The 17,895-nt window shown below is 36.6% G+C and overlaps 1 protein-coding gene across 2 annotated transcripts in view; it reads left to right on the forward strand.

The window, feature by feature from the left end:
* The window catches only part of SESTD1 (SEC14 and spectrin domain containing 1), a 135,695-nt gene that overhangs the window by 38,688 nt on the left and 79,112 nt on the right, over positions 1-17,895 (forward strand). For both annotated transcript variants that reach the window (XM_072811089.1, XM_072811088.1), the window contains exons 2-3: positions 10,431-10,510; positions 13,584-13,692. In XM_072811089.1, the coding sequence (XP_072667190.1) occupies positions 10,456-10,510; positions 13,584-13,692 (164 nt within the window). In that variant the 5' untranslated portion in view covers positions 10,431-10,455. The remainder of the gene's footprint in view (positions 1-10,430; positions 10,511-13,583; positions 13,693-17,895) is intronic.

Below are 17,895 nucleotides of genomic sequence, written 5' to 3' on the forward strand. Positions count from 1 at the left end.
GTGTCACTTGCTCCTTTGAAAAAGGGGCAGGGCAGGAAGAGTGGTGTAGGAGTGCTTGGCTTTTATTGTTCTTGAAGAGAGTTTTTAAGTGGTGGGCTGTTATACCACTAGCCTAGGCCTTTGAATGTTTGAAGTTTAGTTGCAGTATAGGGCTTTTTTCTTTTTAAAAAAATTTTATTTTCTCATGAGAGACACAGAAGCAGAGACACACAGGCAGAGGGAGAAGCAGGCTCTCCGAGGGGAGCCCGATGTGGGACTTGATCCCAGGACCCTGGGGGCACGGCCTGAGTAGAAGGCAGATGTTCAACCGCTGAGCCACCCAGATGTCCCTCAGTAGGACTTTTAATGTCCCACTGAACTTAATATAGAATTTTTTTCTGCCTTTTGAGGTAGATTATTGATATTTTCATAGTAAACTCTCAAAATATTTCTCTTCCTAACCTTTCTTCCTTTCTCCCTCCCTTACTGAATAAACTAGGTCCTGGTATATCTGTAAAAAATGATATTATATGGTGACACTTTCTTTAGCTTTCAAATTTTTTTAAAGATTTCATCTATTTATTCATGAGAGACAAAGAGGCAGACACACAGGCAGAGAGAGAACCAGGCTCTGTGCAGGGAGCCCAATGCGGAACTCGATCCTGGGACCCCAGGATCACGTCCTGAGCCAAAGGGAGATGCTCAACCACTCAGCCACCCAGGCATCCCTAGCTTTCAGTTTTATTTAGAGAAATTTATTTAGAGTTTTTGGATTGATGTATATTGTAGTGAAAGTTAACCATTATTTTATCAGTTTTATTTAAAATCTATTCAAAAGGATTGTTCTTTCATTTAGAACTGTCAATAGTATTATAAAACCAGATTAATAATCATACCCTGGCATAACGAAAAATTACAGAAATTTTCAACTCTTGATCTGCTTTCCTGATGTATTATTGTAAAGTTGGATACTGTTTATTTCTGCATAATTTTATATGTGGATATGTAGAGTGATAAACCAGTTAGATAGTATCTATGTGTGCTTGCTTGTTTTCATCTCCATGATTGCTCTTAGTTCATAACAACAGTTGAAGGTATTTCTAATCTGAACTTAAGGACAACTGTAGTATTTCTTCTGGAAATGCAGGCTAAGGAGCCAGTGTTCTGATTTGTTCATTACCATCATGTGTCTACTTGATGTAGACTTATTAGGGATGATTTAGTTAGCCTTAGGCTATCCTAATGGGTTTTCACTGGTTGTTAAAGCTGTTTGAAGAATCTAACTAAATTTTCTAAATAAACTGGTTGATTTATACTTATTGAGAGAGGAGTTTCAGTGTACCCACTCATATCATCAATTACAATCTGTTATGAAGTGTAATTTGCCCCGTCTTGATTAAAAGGCTTGCAGTTCTCTTTTCCTGAATCTCAGCATGTCCTCTGCTGCCCTCTAATGACTGCCCATTGGTAGCATCATTGCTCTCCATCCAACCAACATCACTGACCTGCCTTTCTCCAGCATCCAGCGGTTCATGTACCTGCTAGATCTGTGGGAGACCATCCCAGTAGGAAGAAACTGGGAGGAACTGCTCTGATGGAGAAGCATGCATATATGGCCCTCTGATTACCCCACACTTGTGATAATGTTAGGACTTGTAGGGTGTTTGTTTCATATCTTGTTCATTTATTTATACATTCATTTATGAGATATTTTTGAATGGCAGGTATGTCTAGCTCCTAGCCTTGCCTAGATCTGTTAGGTGCTTATTATAATTTTGTTAAATGAGCAATGAATGAATAAATACAAGTTAAATTAGAGATGGTTTATGATCTTGGGGAGACAAGATCCAATATACTTATTTGGTTGTCCTAGTTTTCCTCTTTAAAATTTTTTTTTAAAGTTCTTTTAAAATTTTATTTAAATTCAGTTAACTAACATATTCTTGATTTCAGAGGTAGAGGTCAGTGATTCATCACTCTTATATCATACCCAGTGCTTATTACATTACATGCCCTACTTAATGTTCATCTCCCAGTTACCTTGTTCCCCCATCCCCCTCCCTCCAGCGACCCTCAGTTTGTTTCCTGTGATTAAGAGTCTCTTATAGTTTGTCTCCCTCTCTGATTTTTTTTTTTAAGATTTAATTTATGTATTCGTGAGAGATGCAGAGAGAGAGGCAGAGGCATAAGCAGAGGGGGAAGCAGCCTCTCTGCAGGGAGCCTGATGCAGGACTCCATCCCAGAACCCTGGGATCACACTTTGCGCCAAAGGCAGATGCTCAGCCATTGAGCCATCTAGGCGTCCCTTGTCTTGTTTTATTTTTTCCTCTCTTCCCCTATGATCCTCTGTTTTGTTTCTTAAATTCCATGAGTGAGATCATATGATAATTGTCTTTCTGTGATTGAGTTGTTTCGCTTAGGATAATATTCTCTAGTTTCATCCATGTTGTTGTAAATGGTGAAATTTCATTTTTGTTGATGGCTGAGTAGTCCATTGTGTGTGTGTGTGTGTGTGTGTGTGTGTGTGTGTGTATACCACATCATCTTTATCCATTCTTCTGTCAGTGGACATCTGGGCTCTTTCCATAGTTTGGCTATTATGGACATTACTGCTATAAACACTGGGGTACAGGTGCCCCTTCAGATCACTGCATTTGTATCTTTGGGGTGAATATCCAGGAGGGCAATTGCTGGGTCGTAGGGTAGCTCTATTTCCAACTTTTTTGAGGAACCTCTGTACTGTTTTCCAGAGTTGCTACACCAGCTTGCATTCCCACCAGCAATATAAGGGTTCTCCTTTTTCCGCATCCTTGCCAACATCTGTTTGCTGACTTGTTAATTTTAGCCATTCTGATTGGTGTGAGGTGGTATCTCATTGTGGTTTTGTATTTTTCTCATCCTCAGTGATGTTGATCATTTTTTCAAATGTCTGTTGGCCATTTGTATGTCGTCTTTGGAGAAATGTCTGTTCATGTCTTCCGCCAATTTCTTGATTGGATTATTTGTTCTTGGGCACTGAATTTGATGATTTTTTTAAGATTATTTAATAATAATTTAAGATTATTTATTTATTTGAGAGAATGAGTAGGGAGGAGCAGTAGAGAGAGAGAGAGAGAGAGAGAGAGAGATAAGCAGACTCTCTGCTGAGCAGGAGCCCAATATGGGGCTTGATCCAGGACCTGGAGATCATGCTGAGCCAAAGGCAGATGCCCAACTAACTGAGCCACCCTGGTGCCCAGAGCTTGATAAGTTCTTTATAGTCTTGGATACTAGCCCTTTATCTAATATATCATTTACAAATATCTTCTCCCATTTTGTTAGTTGTGTTTCAGTTTTATTGACTGCTGTGTGAAAGCTTTTTATCTTGATGAAGCCCCAGTAGTTCATTGTTGCCTTTGTTTCTCCTGCCTTTGGAGACATGTCTAGCAAGAAGTTGCTGCTGTTGAGGTTAAAGAGGTTGCTGCTTGCGTTCTTCTGTAGGATTTTGATGGATTTCTGTCTCACATTTAGGTCTTTTATCCATTTTGAGTCTATTTTTGTGTATGGTTAATTAAATGGTCTAGTTTCCTTCTTCTGCATGTGGCTGTCCCAATTTTCCCAACACCATTTGTTGAAGAGACTTTTCCCCCCTGGGATATTCTTTCCTGCTTTGTTGCAGATTAGTTGACCATAGAGTTGAAAGTTCATTTTTGGGTCCTCTGTTCTGTTCCATTTATGTGTCTGTTTTTGTGCCAGGACCATACTATCTTGATGATTACAGCTTTGTAATAGAGCCTGAAGTCCGGAATTGTGATGCCAACAGCTTTGGTTTTCTTTTTCAACGTTCTTTTGGCTAGTTGAGGTCTTTTCTGGCTCTATACAAATTTTAGGATTCCAGCTCTGTGGAATAAGTTGATAGTATTTTGATAGAGACTGCATTGGATGTATAGATTCCTCTAAGTAGCATAGACATTTTAACAGTATTTGTTCTTCCAATCGATGAGCATGGAACATTTTTCCATTTCTTTGTGTCTTCCTCAATTTCTTTCATGAGTGTTCTGTAGTTTTCTGGGTATAGATCTTTTACCTCTTTGGTTAGGTTTATTCCTAGGTATTTTATGTTTTTATTAATGGTTTTGGTTGCAGTTGAAAGTGGGATTGACTTCTTAAGTTAGTGTGTAGAAATACAACTGATTTCTGTGCATTGATTTTATATCCTACCACTTTGCTGAATTCCTGTATGAGTTCTAGCAGTTTTGGGGTGGAGTCTTTTGAGTTTTCCATCATGTCATCCACAGAGTGAGTTTGATTTCTTTGCCGATTTGGATGCCTTTTATTTCTTTTTGTTGTCTGATTGATGAGGCTAGGACTTCTAGTGCTGTGTTGAACAGCTGTGGTGGTAGTGCATGTCCTGCCATGTTCCTGACCTTAGGTGAAAAGTTCTCAATTTTTTCCCCATTGAGAATGATATTTGGTGTGGATTTTTCATATAAGGCTTTCATGATATTCAGGTATGTTCCCTCTATCCCTACACTTTGAAGAGTTTTAATCCAGAAAGGATGTTGTATTTTGTCAAATGCTTTTCAGCATCTATTGAGAGCATCATATGGTTCTTGTCTTTTCTTTTATTAATGTGGTGCATCACACTAATTTGTGGATGTTGAACCATCTTTCCAGCCTAGGAGTAAGTCCCACTTGGTTATGGTGAATAATCTTTTTAATGTACTGTTGGATCCTGTTGGCTAGTATTTTGGTGAGAATTTTGGAATCCATGTTCATCAGGGATATTGGCATGTAATTCTCCTTTTTGGTGGGGTCTTTGTCTGGTTTTGGGAATAAGGGAACACTGGCCTCATAGAGTTGTTTTTTTTTAATTTTTTAAAGTTTGTTTTTTAGAGAGAGTGCAAGTGGGTGGAGAGGGAGTGAAAAAATCTCTTTAAGGATTTTTTTTTAATTTAAATTGAATTTAGGTAATATATACTGTATTATTAGTTTTAGGCATAGAATTTAGTGATTCATCAGCTGCTTTCAACACCCAGTGCTCACCTCATCAGGTGTCCTCCTTAATGCCCATCACCCAGTTACCCCATCCTTCCTCCCCCTCCCTATCAGCAATTCTGTTTGTTTCTATGATTAAGAGTCTCTTATGGTTTACTTCCCTCTCTGTATTTATTCTTCCTTCCCTTCCCCTATGTTCATTGGTTTTGTTTCTTAAATTCCACATATAATGAAATCATATGGTATTTGTCTTTCTTTAACTTATTTCACTTAGCATAGTACCCTCTATTTCCATCCGTGTCATTGCAAATGGCAAGATTTCATTCTTTTTGATGATTAATATTCCATTGTGTGTACACACACACACACACACACACCACGTTTTCTTTATCCATTCACATGTCAGTGGACATCTGGACTATTTTCCATATTTTGGCTATTATGGACATTGCTGCTATAAAGACATCCTGCCCCTTTGAAATCACTTTGTTTGTATCCTTTGGATAAATACCTAGTAGTGCAACTGTTGGGTCTAAGGTAGTCTTTTTTTTTTTTTTTTTTTTTAAAGATTTTATTTATTCATGAGAGACACACAGAGAGAGATACACACACAGAAAGAGAGAGAGAGAGAGAAATAGAGAGAGAGAGGCAGAGACACAGAGGAAGAAGCAGGCTCCATGCAGGGAGCCTGACCTGGGACTCGATCCTGGGTCTCCAGGATCCAGCCCTGGGCTGAAGGCGGTGCTAAACCGCTGAGTCACCGGGCTGCCCATGTAGTCTTATTTTTAACTTTTTAAGGAACCTCCATATTCTTTTCCAGAGTATCTACATCAGTTTGCATTCCCACCAACAGTGTAAGAGGGTTCCCCTTGCTCTGCATGCTTGCCAACATCTGTTGTTTCCTGACTTGTTAATTTTAGTCATTCTGACTGGTATGAGGCAGTATCTCTTTGATTTTTTTTTTCCTTGGTGCTGAATGATGTTGAGCATTTTTTGTGTGTCTGTTAGCCATGAGAGAGAATCTTAGACTCCCAACCAGAGTGGAGCCCAATGCAGGGCTTGATTTCGTGATCTTGAGGTCATGATCTAAGCCAAAATCAAGAGTCAGATACTTAACCGAGTCAGATACTTGAGCCAACCAAGTGCCCCAAAATCACAGCTTTCATTTCTTGGCTACTTCACATTTTATCCATGAGGTCATGTGAATTGGCCTACGCACCCTAAAACCTATATTCCTCTTTAGCTACTTTTTCATCACTTTCAACATGTTCTTAAGAAAAGAAGCTGTTTGATTTAAAAAAAATCTAGTATTTTGTCATGCTGAGATGGTTCTGTAAGGTAATGGAAATTTTGGATAAAGCCTCCATCTCTTAGGTGACAGTGACAAAAAATAAAATTGCTTTTGGATATTGTAGTGTGTCAAGGTAAATCTAGACTGGAGACTGAGACTATCTTCCTTTTTCACTTTAAGTATATGGAGAGTAATACAATGGTGAAAGATTTGACACTTGTCAGCATAAAATCAATAACCTGACTTGCAAAGCTGGTATAACACAGCTATTACTTTAAGGGTTAGCTGCAGTTATCATTTCCTATGCCTTATGGCATCTTAGGAATTCCAGATGTTCCTTTTTTCTCTTGGGTACTAGTTAATTGCATTTTATTGTGACAGTGACTTAAACCTTAGTGTTGATGGACATTTTATTCAGTATAAATGGCAAGAGATTAAAAAAGCAGCAGTAAATGATTGCAGAAACCGTCTTAAGTTATAGTTTTGCTTCCTATTCCAATCAAGTTTCTCCGTTGCCTAATGAGAAGGGTATTCTAGTTAACTTAAGTAGGAAACGGATTTATTGGAAGGATGTTATTACAACTCACAAAATTGATAAGGATGGAGAAGTAGACTCAAAAAATAGGAAGGAACCAAAGGCAGTTGAAATTGGTCTGTGCTCATGCCAAAGGAAAAATCTGGTTAGAAAGCCAGTTCTGTTTCTATGGCTAAGTTGTTCCTGTATCTGTATTATCCCTTCAGGGTTGAAATTCCTTTGTGGGAGCATCCCATTGACCACCTAGAGTAGCAGTTCTCTTGTTTCCAGCTTACAGAGGGTCTCTGAGGTTAAAACTATTTTTATAATAATTCTTTTTTTAAAAAAGATTTATTTATTTATTTATCCATGATAGAGAGAGAGAGAGAGGCAGAGACACAGGAGGAGGGAGAAGCAGGCTCCATGTCGGGAGCCTGATGTGGGACTTGATCCTGGGACTCCAGGATCGTGCCCTGGTCCAAAGGCAGGTGCTAAACCGCTGAGCCACCCAGGGATCCCTATAATAATTCTTATATCACTTGCCATTTGCATTGATGATTGTTGAAGCAATGGTAGGCAAGTTATGGTGCCTTAGCATGAATCAAGGCAGTAGCACATATGTATATATCATATATCATAAATATATGGTATATGCACATATATATATACACACACACTCCAGATATTTTAATTTTGTATATAGACTATAGCTGCATCTTGTTTAGTTGGCCAGATGTCACTGGATATTTTCAGAGCTGTTTTACCTATAAATTTATAATGTAATGTGAGAATATCACTACTAGAATACATTGCCTGAGTATGAGTCCTGACTTCCAACTTAACTAGCTGTTAGACGTTGGACAACATTTAACCTAAGCCCCAGTTAATTCTGTAAAATAGGAAAAATAATGATACTTACTTTGTAGAAGTAAGTGAGGATTAAATAAGTTAATACAAATCATTGAAAACAATGCATGGCTTATAGTAAATACTTAGTAAATGGAAATTTTCATTATTATCATAATTATTGTTGGGGAGGAAAAATTTTTCTCTACCTTTCAAGGTTTATCTAGCTGGTCTAAGAATTAAATTGACATGAGATAAATTGAGAGGAGAAATCAAATTAATTGCCTATAGGGAATCCACATAAATATGAGATTCTAAAAATAGCCAGGCAAAATGAGGTATATATGTTATACTGAACTTAGGAGAAGGGGGTAGGAAAGCAATTCACAGGAAGATGAAAAACAGTAAATGTTTGATAAACAAATGTTGGGCCCTGTAGATACAGTGGGGACATTAGGATATAGGAGGACTTTAATCAAAGATCAAGGTTGCTTAAGTTCCTCTCTGTCTACTGCCCTGAGTTCATACTATAATGTGGTTACCTATAGTGATAGCTCTCTCACTGTTGATCAGAGTTCTTTTAGGCAGGTAGAGGGAAAGTCAGAGTTTCTAACTGTGTCTTTTGGGCCTTGATTGTTTTTGTTTTTAGCTCAAAATAATCTGAATGCAAGGTGGCATATCTCGGGGCAACTTGCTCTGACCCCTGCATTATCAAGTTTTCAAATCTAGTCTCTGAAAGGTGGTCATGGGAGAAGGGACCATAGATGTGAATCTGAGCTATCTGATTTTTGAGAGCTTGATAACTGACTCATCAGGTCAAGATATACTGATCTGGAAATATGAACTGCTACTGGCTTTAGATTTAAAAAGTGTAATGTGAGCTTTTCCATCATTTTACCTTTCAGTTGTATGTCAGCTGGGGCTGATGCAGAACAAAAATGAACAAATTGCAAACAAATATTAAGAATAAAACTTGATAAGAATATATTTAGTTTTATAACTTTTTTTCTTTGTAGATAGGTAGAAATAATGGTTTTTTTTTAGTTGTATACATGGTAGCTATAAAATCATATATTTCTATAAGTAATCTTGTTTGATTAGTCATTATTTGGCAAATATTAAGACTACATCTTTTTTTTCCCCCAGTATTTGAGGGTTTTTTTTCCTTAAAAGAGTACTCTTCCCCCCCCCCCCATTTTTCCCCCTTAAAAGATTACTCTTTTTTTTCATAGGGCAGGGCTATGATTTGAGTTTTTAGCTCAAGCTAATAACACAGTATCTGAAATGGGATAACTTCATGGCAAATATTTGCTGAATAAGTAATTATTTTCATGTGGAGTCACATTTTCTATTCTGCTTGAAAATTATTTTCAAGAGAGTATGCTTTGTGGTGACTGTAGTTTATAATACTATGTTGCATATTTGAAATTGCTAAGAGAGTAAGTCTTAAAAGTTGTCATCATAAGAAAAAAATTGTAACCATGTATGGTGACGGATGGGATGTTAACTAGACTTGGTGTGATGATCACTTTACAGTATATGCAAATTGTGAATCATATTGTACACCTGAAACTAATATAATGTTATATGTCAGCTGTATCTCAATTTTTTTAAAGGAGGCTGTTAAATAAAAGATTATGGCTTCACTAACAATGCAAATTCATGGGATATTGCAAGGAGCCATCACTATATTGTGATGATGGGTGTGAAGTGGGACAGGGAAAGGAAGGATGAAATGTGGTGGAGAATACTCTCTCAGACATGCAGCTAAGTATAGGTGGATAATATAATTGAACCTATGAATTTTTTTTTGTTTTGTTTTAAATGTTCTCTCCTTGAAATCCATTTTAATAGTGTACTGGGCTGGCTATGCCTCCAGATGCCTGTGCTGTTAAAGCTCCCTTTTGAGGGAAACGGTCTTATGCTTGGGCCTTGCTATATGGATAGTCCCATTTTGTATTTAGCCATAATTCTTGGCTGAGGCCAAGTGGACACTAGAAAAATAAACCAAGAACAGTGGATTATAGCTTGGTAGGAAGAGATCAACTGGGTTAATCAAATTTTTCCCTGGAAATTAAAAAAAATTCAGAATGTGGAGAGATGGAGATAGTTAACAATGGGGACAAAAATTGAAACAGCCTATTAGGAAATATCTTGAGGTAAACGTGAGGATGTGTAAACCATATGTTATGGAGAAGCAAAAATATGAGAGATTAGAGGTCTCCATTTAATGGTGAAACCAAGAGAGAGATTTGGAATTAAGCTGTGTAATTAATAAGGAGAGCAATAGAGAAAAGACTGCCTGTTTGAGAAATTGATTGATTCCTTTATTCACCAATAGTTATTGAATTAATGTTCTGTACCAGCCACTTCTAGCCTGATTACTGCCCTGGAAGAGTTAAGCCAGTGGGGCACCTGGCTGGCTGAGGTGGTAGACCTGTGCTTCTTGATCTCAGCCTCCTGAGTTAGAGCCCCATGTTGGGCGTGGAGCTACTTAAAACAAAACAAACACAATTACAAGCAAAAACAGTTAAGCCAGTGACTCTCAGCCGGCTGTGATTTTGCCTACCAGAGGGTATTTGGCAATGTCTGGAGACATTTTGGTTGTCACAGCCTGGAAGGGGGAGTGCTCTTGGTATTCTAATGAATAGAGGCCAGGATGCTGCTAAATACAATGCACAGAACAATTTTTACAAAGAAGTATAATCTGACTCAAATGTCAGTAATCTGAAATTGAGACACCCTGGCATATGTTATCATAAGTATGTATTTCATAGAATAATTATTATATTGTAGTTGACATTTAATTTTCTTTGTTTTCAGGAGTGAGGAAGTTTACTGGAGTAAAATGGAGGCTTCAGTAATACTACCCATTCTGAAGAAAAAACTTGCGTTCCTTTCAGGTATGTTTTTTTTCTTAAAATTGGAAGTGTTTGATGTATAAATTTCTTTAGACTTTTTTTCTTTGATAAGTTTGACAGAAATGCATTTTTTCTCTGAAGGTTTCATTTCAGAGGTATTTCTGAGACCTCTTTTTAATCAGAATATATAGCTGTGTGAGCCACCTCTGTTGACACTTAGCAGGCCAGTATTTATTTTCTAATTGATTAGATAGGTGTTATGTCTTTATATATAAAGATGATATAATACAGGCCAAGAAAAATTGACTAACCAGCACCTAAATTCTTGTTTTTGAAATATAGAGTTAGTTTTTATGATATCCTGCATCCTAGTTGTTATTGTCTTCCACCTTCCTGTGAGAAGGTTTCAATGCACTTGCAGGAGTTAGGAAATATCAGTTATGTGGTTTTCATTTTTTATTGTTGAACTCGGTTATACAGGCTTGACTGTATCTCTGGTTATTAACCCAAAGTATATATGAGCTTTATCAAGAGAAGCTGCAGGATACTTTATTAGTGTAAGAGCAGGGGCATGGTACTTTGGGATAACGATTTTCTGGAATTAAGGATCATTGAGTAAATTTGCACATGCTTTGGAATGGGTACTATGGCCTGCCTGTTTAGGGTTACTTGAACTTTTTTTTACCTTGCTTTTTAGGTCTTTTTTTAGATCTATCAGAATTGTCTTGATCATTAGGCTATGAATGTCCTTTTTAAAAGGTATATTATATCTCTTTATAAACTGGCATATTTTTCTAGTGCAGATTATAAAGGACAAAATAAGATATTGAATTCCACTAGTATTCTTGTTTCCTTATTTAACGTATTTCCTTTTTCAAAAAACAACTTTATTTCCTTACCAGTTGACAATTTTGTTTTCTCCATTCTTTTCTGATGTTAAGGTGTTACAGGACACATACTTATTTATCGTTCATGGAAGTTCAGCAGTATAAATTCCCATAAGTGAAACTGTTAAAGAGAATTTACATTTAAATTTGTGTTAGGTTTTGTCAGATTACCCTCTAAGAATATTGTTTCAATTTCTGTTTCTAACACCAGTGTAAGAAAATGCCTATTTGCCCACGCCTTTGACGAATAGATATTCTTCTTCTTCTATAATCTTTATCAGTGACATTTTTGCATCTTTATGACACTTATCTGTGCAGCATTCCACCCGTTGGCCATAGCTAGTTTTTTTAAAAAAAGATTTTATTTAGGGACGCCTGGTTGGCTCAGTGGTTGAGTGCCTCCCTTCAGCCCAGGGCATGATCCTGGAGTCCCGAGAGTGAGTCCCACATTGGTGTACCTGCATGGAGCCTGCTTCTCTCTCCCTGTGTCTCTCATGAATAAATAAAATCTTAAAAATTATTTGTTAAGTTAGAGGATGAAGGTGTGTTAGCACACATGCAAGCAAGGAGAGGGACAGAAAGAGAGGGAGAGAGAGAATCCTTGAGCAGACTCCCTACCGAGCATGGAGCCAGTCTTGGGGCTCAGATCATGGCCTGAGCCAGAGCCAAGAGTCCGTCACTTAACTGGATGAGCCACCCAGGTGCCCCAGCCATATCTATCTTGAAAGTCTTTTTCCTCTTGGCTTCTGCCATTTTTTTTGTTTACTTTAATATTTATTTTATTGTTCCTTAGTGAAAGCTGAGGACATGAGGTTAAGTGTAGTCCTGAATGTTAGACCTGTCCTCTGAAGACAATTCCACAGTGGGTCAGAATGCTACAGTTCAAATATGAACCTTTTTGCACATTTGGTTTAATGCAGGCATAAAGGTTAGCGACTTTTGAGGAACAGATGAAACTTCCTTTAGTCCACCCCTCTTGACTTTCTCTATTGACTATTAATTATTTCAACCAATACTTTAACATTTTTTAATAATAGAGAAAAAATTTTCAAACCAAAATCATTTAAAAAAATCAATTAAAAAAAAACCTGAACAAAAACCGTGAGTAGTTGAAGTCACTATTGATTATCTATTAAGTTGAACCATTCGAAATTGCATTAATTCAGATTAAACAGACTGGTTGAATATCATTAATTTATATGGTTAACCTAATTAAAAGAAGACCATTTTTGGTTGCTACATCATGAATTGCCCTCATGTCACGCATAGGAATTGTTTTTTTCACTTTACAACTTTCAGTTTTTAGTGATAGATTTCTAGAGATCATACAGAATTTTTACATTTAGTATTTGCTGGCTTTTAAGCTTTTAAAATTGCTATAAGTGTCATTTGGGTCGACAATGCACTTTAGTATCAAAGTCACCTGGGGAACTTTCAAAGAAGATATGTATGTAGAAAAGTTAGATTTTAATGTTTATGGAAGATTGAAGAGGGCTTGAGCATCCATGAAATGTGAGTGTGTTCCACTGCTTAGCTTTCAGGCTTCTACAGCCAGGTTGCATGTGCTCTTCTCAGCTGGGTAGGACTTTCTCCTTCTTTCCTCATAAACGCAGAAGTCATGTCTGACATCTGTGAGTTCACTCAAATCATTCCTCATCTCAGAACACTTTAATACTCTAACATGATTTGTAAATTCTACCCATTTTTTTAAGTCATAACTTTTCTACAAAACTTTTCACCTTTACCACAGTTTGTATCATTTTCTCATTTTCTAAATCCTTTTTTGGAATACTATATATATGTTATACAACACAATTTGGCAGATAAACTCATATTTCATACTCATGTTTTCTTATGATATAAAGCTTTTCTTCCTGGGTTGATTGGAAATTTACCTTACTCGTTACTGCTTATAGTGCTAGGCATATAGTAGGTGCTTGATGAATTGATGACGTTAAGAAGCAGACTGAATAGAAGAAAATTAAAATGATAGTTGCTGCGTTTAAGTGAAAATTTCATTGATGAATTTTTTCTCTTTTCTAAATTTTGTATGATTTTGCTATACTACTATAAACATTTACAATATATAAAATAAACAGCTATTAGATAGGTTTTTTTTTTACTTATATCTTAAATACTATTTGTTTTAGTAACATTGGACCCAAACATATTTATTTAGTGCTTTAGTATCTATTATATGTTGTATTTATATCTTTTATTTTTAATAGGAGGAAAGGACAGACGAAGTGGCCTCATTCTGACAATTCCATTATGCCTGGAACAGACAAATATGGATGAGCTCAGTGTCACCTTAGACTACCTACTCAGCATTCCAAGGTGACTCTAAAGGTGTCTTTTTAAAAATCTTGATATGTTGTTATTCATTTATTAATGATTCCTGTTACTAAGGTATATGTTGCTATGTCACCTCCTTTTATTAGTGAGATAATAATTAAAGACACTAGAATCAATTATTTCTGATAAACACTAGAATCAATTATTTCTGATAAAAGAATTAATGTATGCATTTGTTTTATTTTTTTATTTTTTAAAATATTTTATTTATTTATTCATGAGAGACACAGAGAGAGAGAGAGGCAGAGACACAGGCAGAGGGAGAAGCAGGCTCCATGCAGGGAGCCGGACGTGGAACTTGATCCCAGGTCTCCAGGACCACACCCTGGGCCGAAGGCAGCGCTAAACCGCTGAGCCACCCAAGCTGCCCTATTGTATGCTTTTAATGCATTGGATAATATGATACAGGTTTCCAAAATGTATGCAGTGTCAACTTTTAAGGAACACAAAGATTGAGCATTTGTGTGCCATGCAACTTGAGAAAACATGAGAGAAGTGAATTTCATAAAATGCATCTTTTATTTAAATAGCTATTTCAATATATAGATAAAAATCTGTAAATTTTAATAGAGTGAAGGCTATTAGGAATTCAAACATTTTTATTTTAAAAAATGCAAATGCTTATGTTTTAATCTCAGATCTTTGGATTTTTAATTTTTGTATTTCTTGGGTGAAGGCAAAGCAAACTTTCTTTTTGTTGCTTAAGCCTACCTATCACTTCAACAACAAAAACAAACTCCTAATTTCCTCTTCTATACGTGATATTTAGAGACTGAAGTCTGACAGTTTATTAGAATCATCTGGAGATTTTTTTTTTTCACAATTCTAACGCTCTCCAGAGATTTCTGATCAAATTGTTCTTGGGATGTCTGCTTATCCCTTAAAGGATTTTAAAAAATCCTTCAATAGGGTGCTTGGCTGGCTCATTTGGTGGAGCATCTAACTCATGATCTTAGGGTTGTGATGTGAGTTTGAGCCCCACCCACATTGGGTGTAGAGATTACTTAAAAATAAAATCTTAAAAAAAAATGTTTGGGGCTCCTGGGGCTTAGTTGGTTAATCATCTGACACTTGATTTTGGTTTGGGTCATGATATTGGGGTCCTGGGATCGAGCCCTGCATTGGGCTCCGTGCTCAATGTGGAGTCTGCTTGGGATTCTCTTTTCTCCCTCTCCATGTGCATATGCATGTGTTCTCTCTCTCTCTCTCTCTCTCAAATAAATGAATAAAAGTCTTTTTTTTTTTGAATAAAAGTCTTTTAAAAAATATCCTTTATAATCCTTTAAGCTGCCCAGATAATTCTTAATTTGCAGTTAGATTTATAAGCCATTGCAATAAAGAATGAGGGCAGATTTGTTTGTTTGTAAACTATAAAGGTGGCAAAGGAGCAAAACTCTCTTATATAATGCTCTTAAACACCAGATAATGAATTTTAAACATTTTAATCAGAACAAACAATGCTTTGTATTCTTCCTGTATTTGCTTTATTGACATAAGAGATTGTTTCATCTTAAACCACCTTGCAGAGTACAGGGTTAAAACTATATTTTAGAACAACTGACTTTAATCATACTTAGTTCTAACATTGGTCTGTAATTTAATGATTCCTTTGCTGATTATTTTTTCTGTATTGGGGAAATAAGTCTTCAAGTGAAAATTTTCAATTTTCAATTTTTTTTCTTTTTTTTTTACTTTCTGGAAAGGAAAGTTAGCAGACCTCACAGTGTGTTACTATTGAATAATCTTCCTAATCCTCTGCACCGAATGCAGAGGATTGTATTATTCACCATTAGGTAACAAACTTATTTGTGGGTAAATAATACTAGCTAGACATACAGCTAACAAATTCTGAAAAAGTATGCATTCTTAGGTGAAGTGAGGTTCTGAAGGAATGTAATGTACAAATTACTGGTAGTCCGTATTATCCATGAAAAATTCCTAAGCAAGGATTAGAGATTTACAAAGTGTTTTATGAACATGCTATGTTTTCCTCTGGTGACACTGGAGGAACATGTCACTGAAGCTGAGTTCTGGAAGACACAGCTTATCATTTAAGTTTGTGATTAAAAAAAAAAAATGCTTGTGGGGCACCTGGGTGGCTCAGTTGGTTAAGTGTCTGCCTTTGGCTCAGGTCATGATCCGGAGATGCTGGGATCCAACACCACGTTGGGCTCCCTGCTCAGCAGGAAGTCTGCTACTCTCCCTCCTACTGCCCCTCCCCCTCACTCAAATGTTCTCTCTCTCTCGTGTGTACTCTCTCTCAAATAAATGAATAAAATCTTAAAATAAATGCATTCTTTTATATACTAGAATCATGCTCAGCCCAGCAGAATGCTCCTATGGTAAGAAGCACTGGGTAACTGAGGCAGGCTAAGGGACCAGCAGTTTCACTCATCTCTTCTTTCTGTTCACTCTGGGTATGTGAGTAGCAAGTACAGTGGAAGACAAAATAGCCTACACTATTGACATTTCTCTCTCTTTTCCTTAATGCTATTCCAGTGTAAATTATGAATCAGCTTCTGCATATCCATACATACCTTCCAGCTAGTAGAGAAGATATGAATTGAAGCCGTGTGAAAGAACTTATTTTAGCAAGGCAAAATATAGATACCTGGATACTTTATTTTTGAAAATTATTTTGCTAGGCTTTAGTCCTCAAATATTTGTGAAAACTAAATTGTTAACCTTCCACTTTTCTGGGAGAGCCTCCTATAACTTTGGTGTTTGAAAACATAGTTGGCAGCTCTGTATCAGTACTTGCCATTTCATTAGAGAGCTAGAGTGTATTCTGAGCTCTTCATTGCAACTTTGGAGATCAATTTATTAGATGTAATCTTTAAAACTGATTTTTCTCCTTCAGAACATCTGCAGTTCAAAACTGCATTTATATTATTTTGATTTAATTTAAATTAATTTAAGTTTTTAGTGGGAGGAGGGATGCGGGGAGAGAACGAATCTTAAGCAGTCCCCACACCCAGCATAGAGCTCAACATGGGGCTCTGAGATCATGACCTGAACTGAAATCAAGAGTTGGATGCTGAACTGACTGAGCCACCCATATCCCCAAAACTGCTTTTAAATTATAATCCCTCCAGCATTTTATTATAAAAAATTTCAAATATACAAAAGTTTTTGTACAGTAAACACCATTATGCCCATCATTTACAAGTCTCCATCATTTACAATTGGACTTGATCATGTATGTATTCATTATCCTTCCCTCTTTCCATCTCAGAGCTGTTTTTAAGTTTGCTGTGTCAGATTATGCTTAGCATGTGTCTAGAAAGGTGTCCTTTTTAGTATTACGTCTTCGTTTTTTGTGTGATCTGCTGTGTCTCCCTGTCTTCTGCTTTTAAAGTTTGACCCCCCTACACTGTGACTATTCCAGGATAGCTCAGCAGTGCACTTGTCTGGCCTCTTCCTTACAGGCCATGCCCCAAAGCGGTCTCTTTTTGCATTAAACATATTAACATTTTGAATATAATAATAGGTTTTAAAAAGTTACATAAAAATAAAAAAACTATTCAGTTTCTTATCTATACCTCATGCTTATTTTTAATGAGGAGAGACAAGGTATGAAATATACATACCTTTTTTAAATTGTGCAGGGTAACCCAGCACAATTGAGGATGGAGGCATTTCCTGATTCTTTTTCACACAGTTGCCTCTAACCTTGCTTTTGTTTCAGATCTTTGATTTAGAGGGCTTAGGAGAAAAGAGGAGGTTAGGATACTTGTAGCCTGACCTGAATACTAAGTTCAAGTTCAGGCGACTCTTGTCAGTTCTGTGTGGAGTTCAAGCCTAACCATTACTGCCTCATTTTCTATAAAGGGTCAACCATAGGTTTTGATATAGAGTAATAAAATGACAAGTTTGGGCCAGCCTGAGTGTTAAATTTTAGGAGAGGTAAGTGGAGTTTATCTTTTGTTTTCTTAGCTGTTACTATATATTTTAGACATGAACAATAGGATCAGAAACTGGTGAGTCCATAATTAGGAGAGTCCCTAATGGAACTAAAGACAAATCTATAAGTTAATCTACAAATCTTTTCATTGAAAAAGTAAATACTGAGACTAGCAATAAACAGAACCACACAAGTAGGTCATTAATCTCATAACATTTTATTACGTATTTTACAATTCTAAATCAGAAGTGTATCCACATTCAGTGCAGCAAATGAGATTT

The sequence above is a fragment of the Canis lupus genome, chromosome 34, assembly GCF_048164855.1.
Source record: "Canis lupus baileyi chromosome 34, mCanLup2.hap1, whole genome shotgun sequence".
Taxonomy (NCBI): Eukaryota; Metazoa; Chordata; class Mammalia; order Carnivora; family Canidae; genus Canis; species Canis lupus.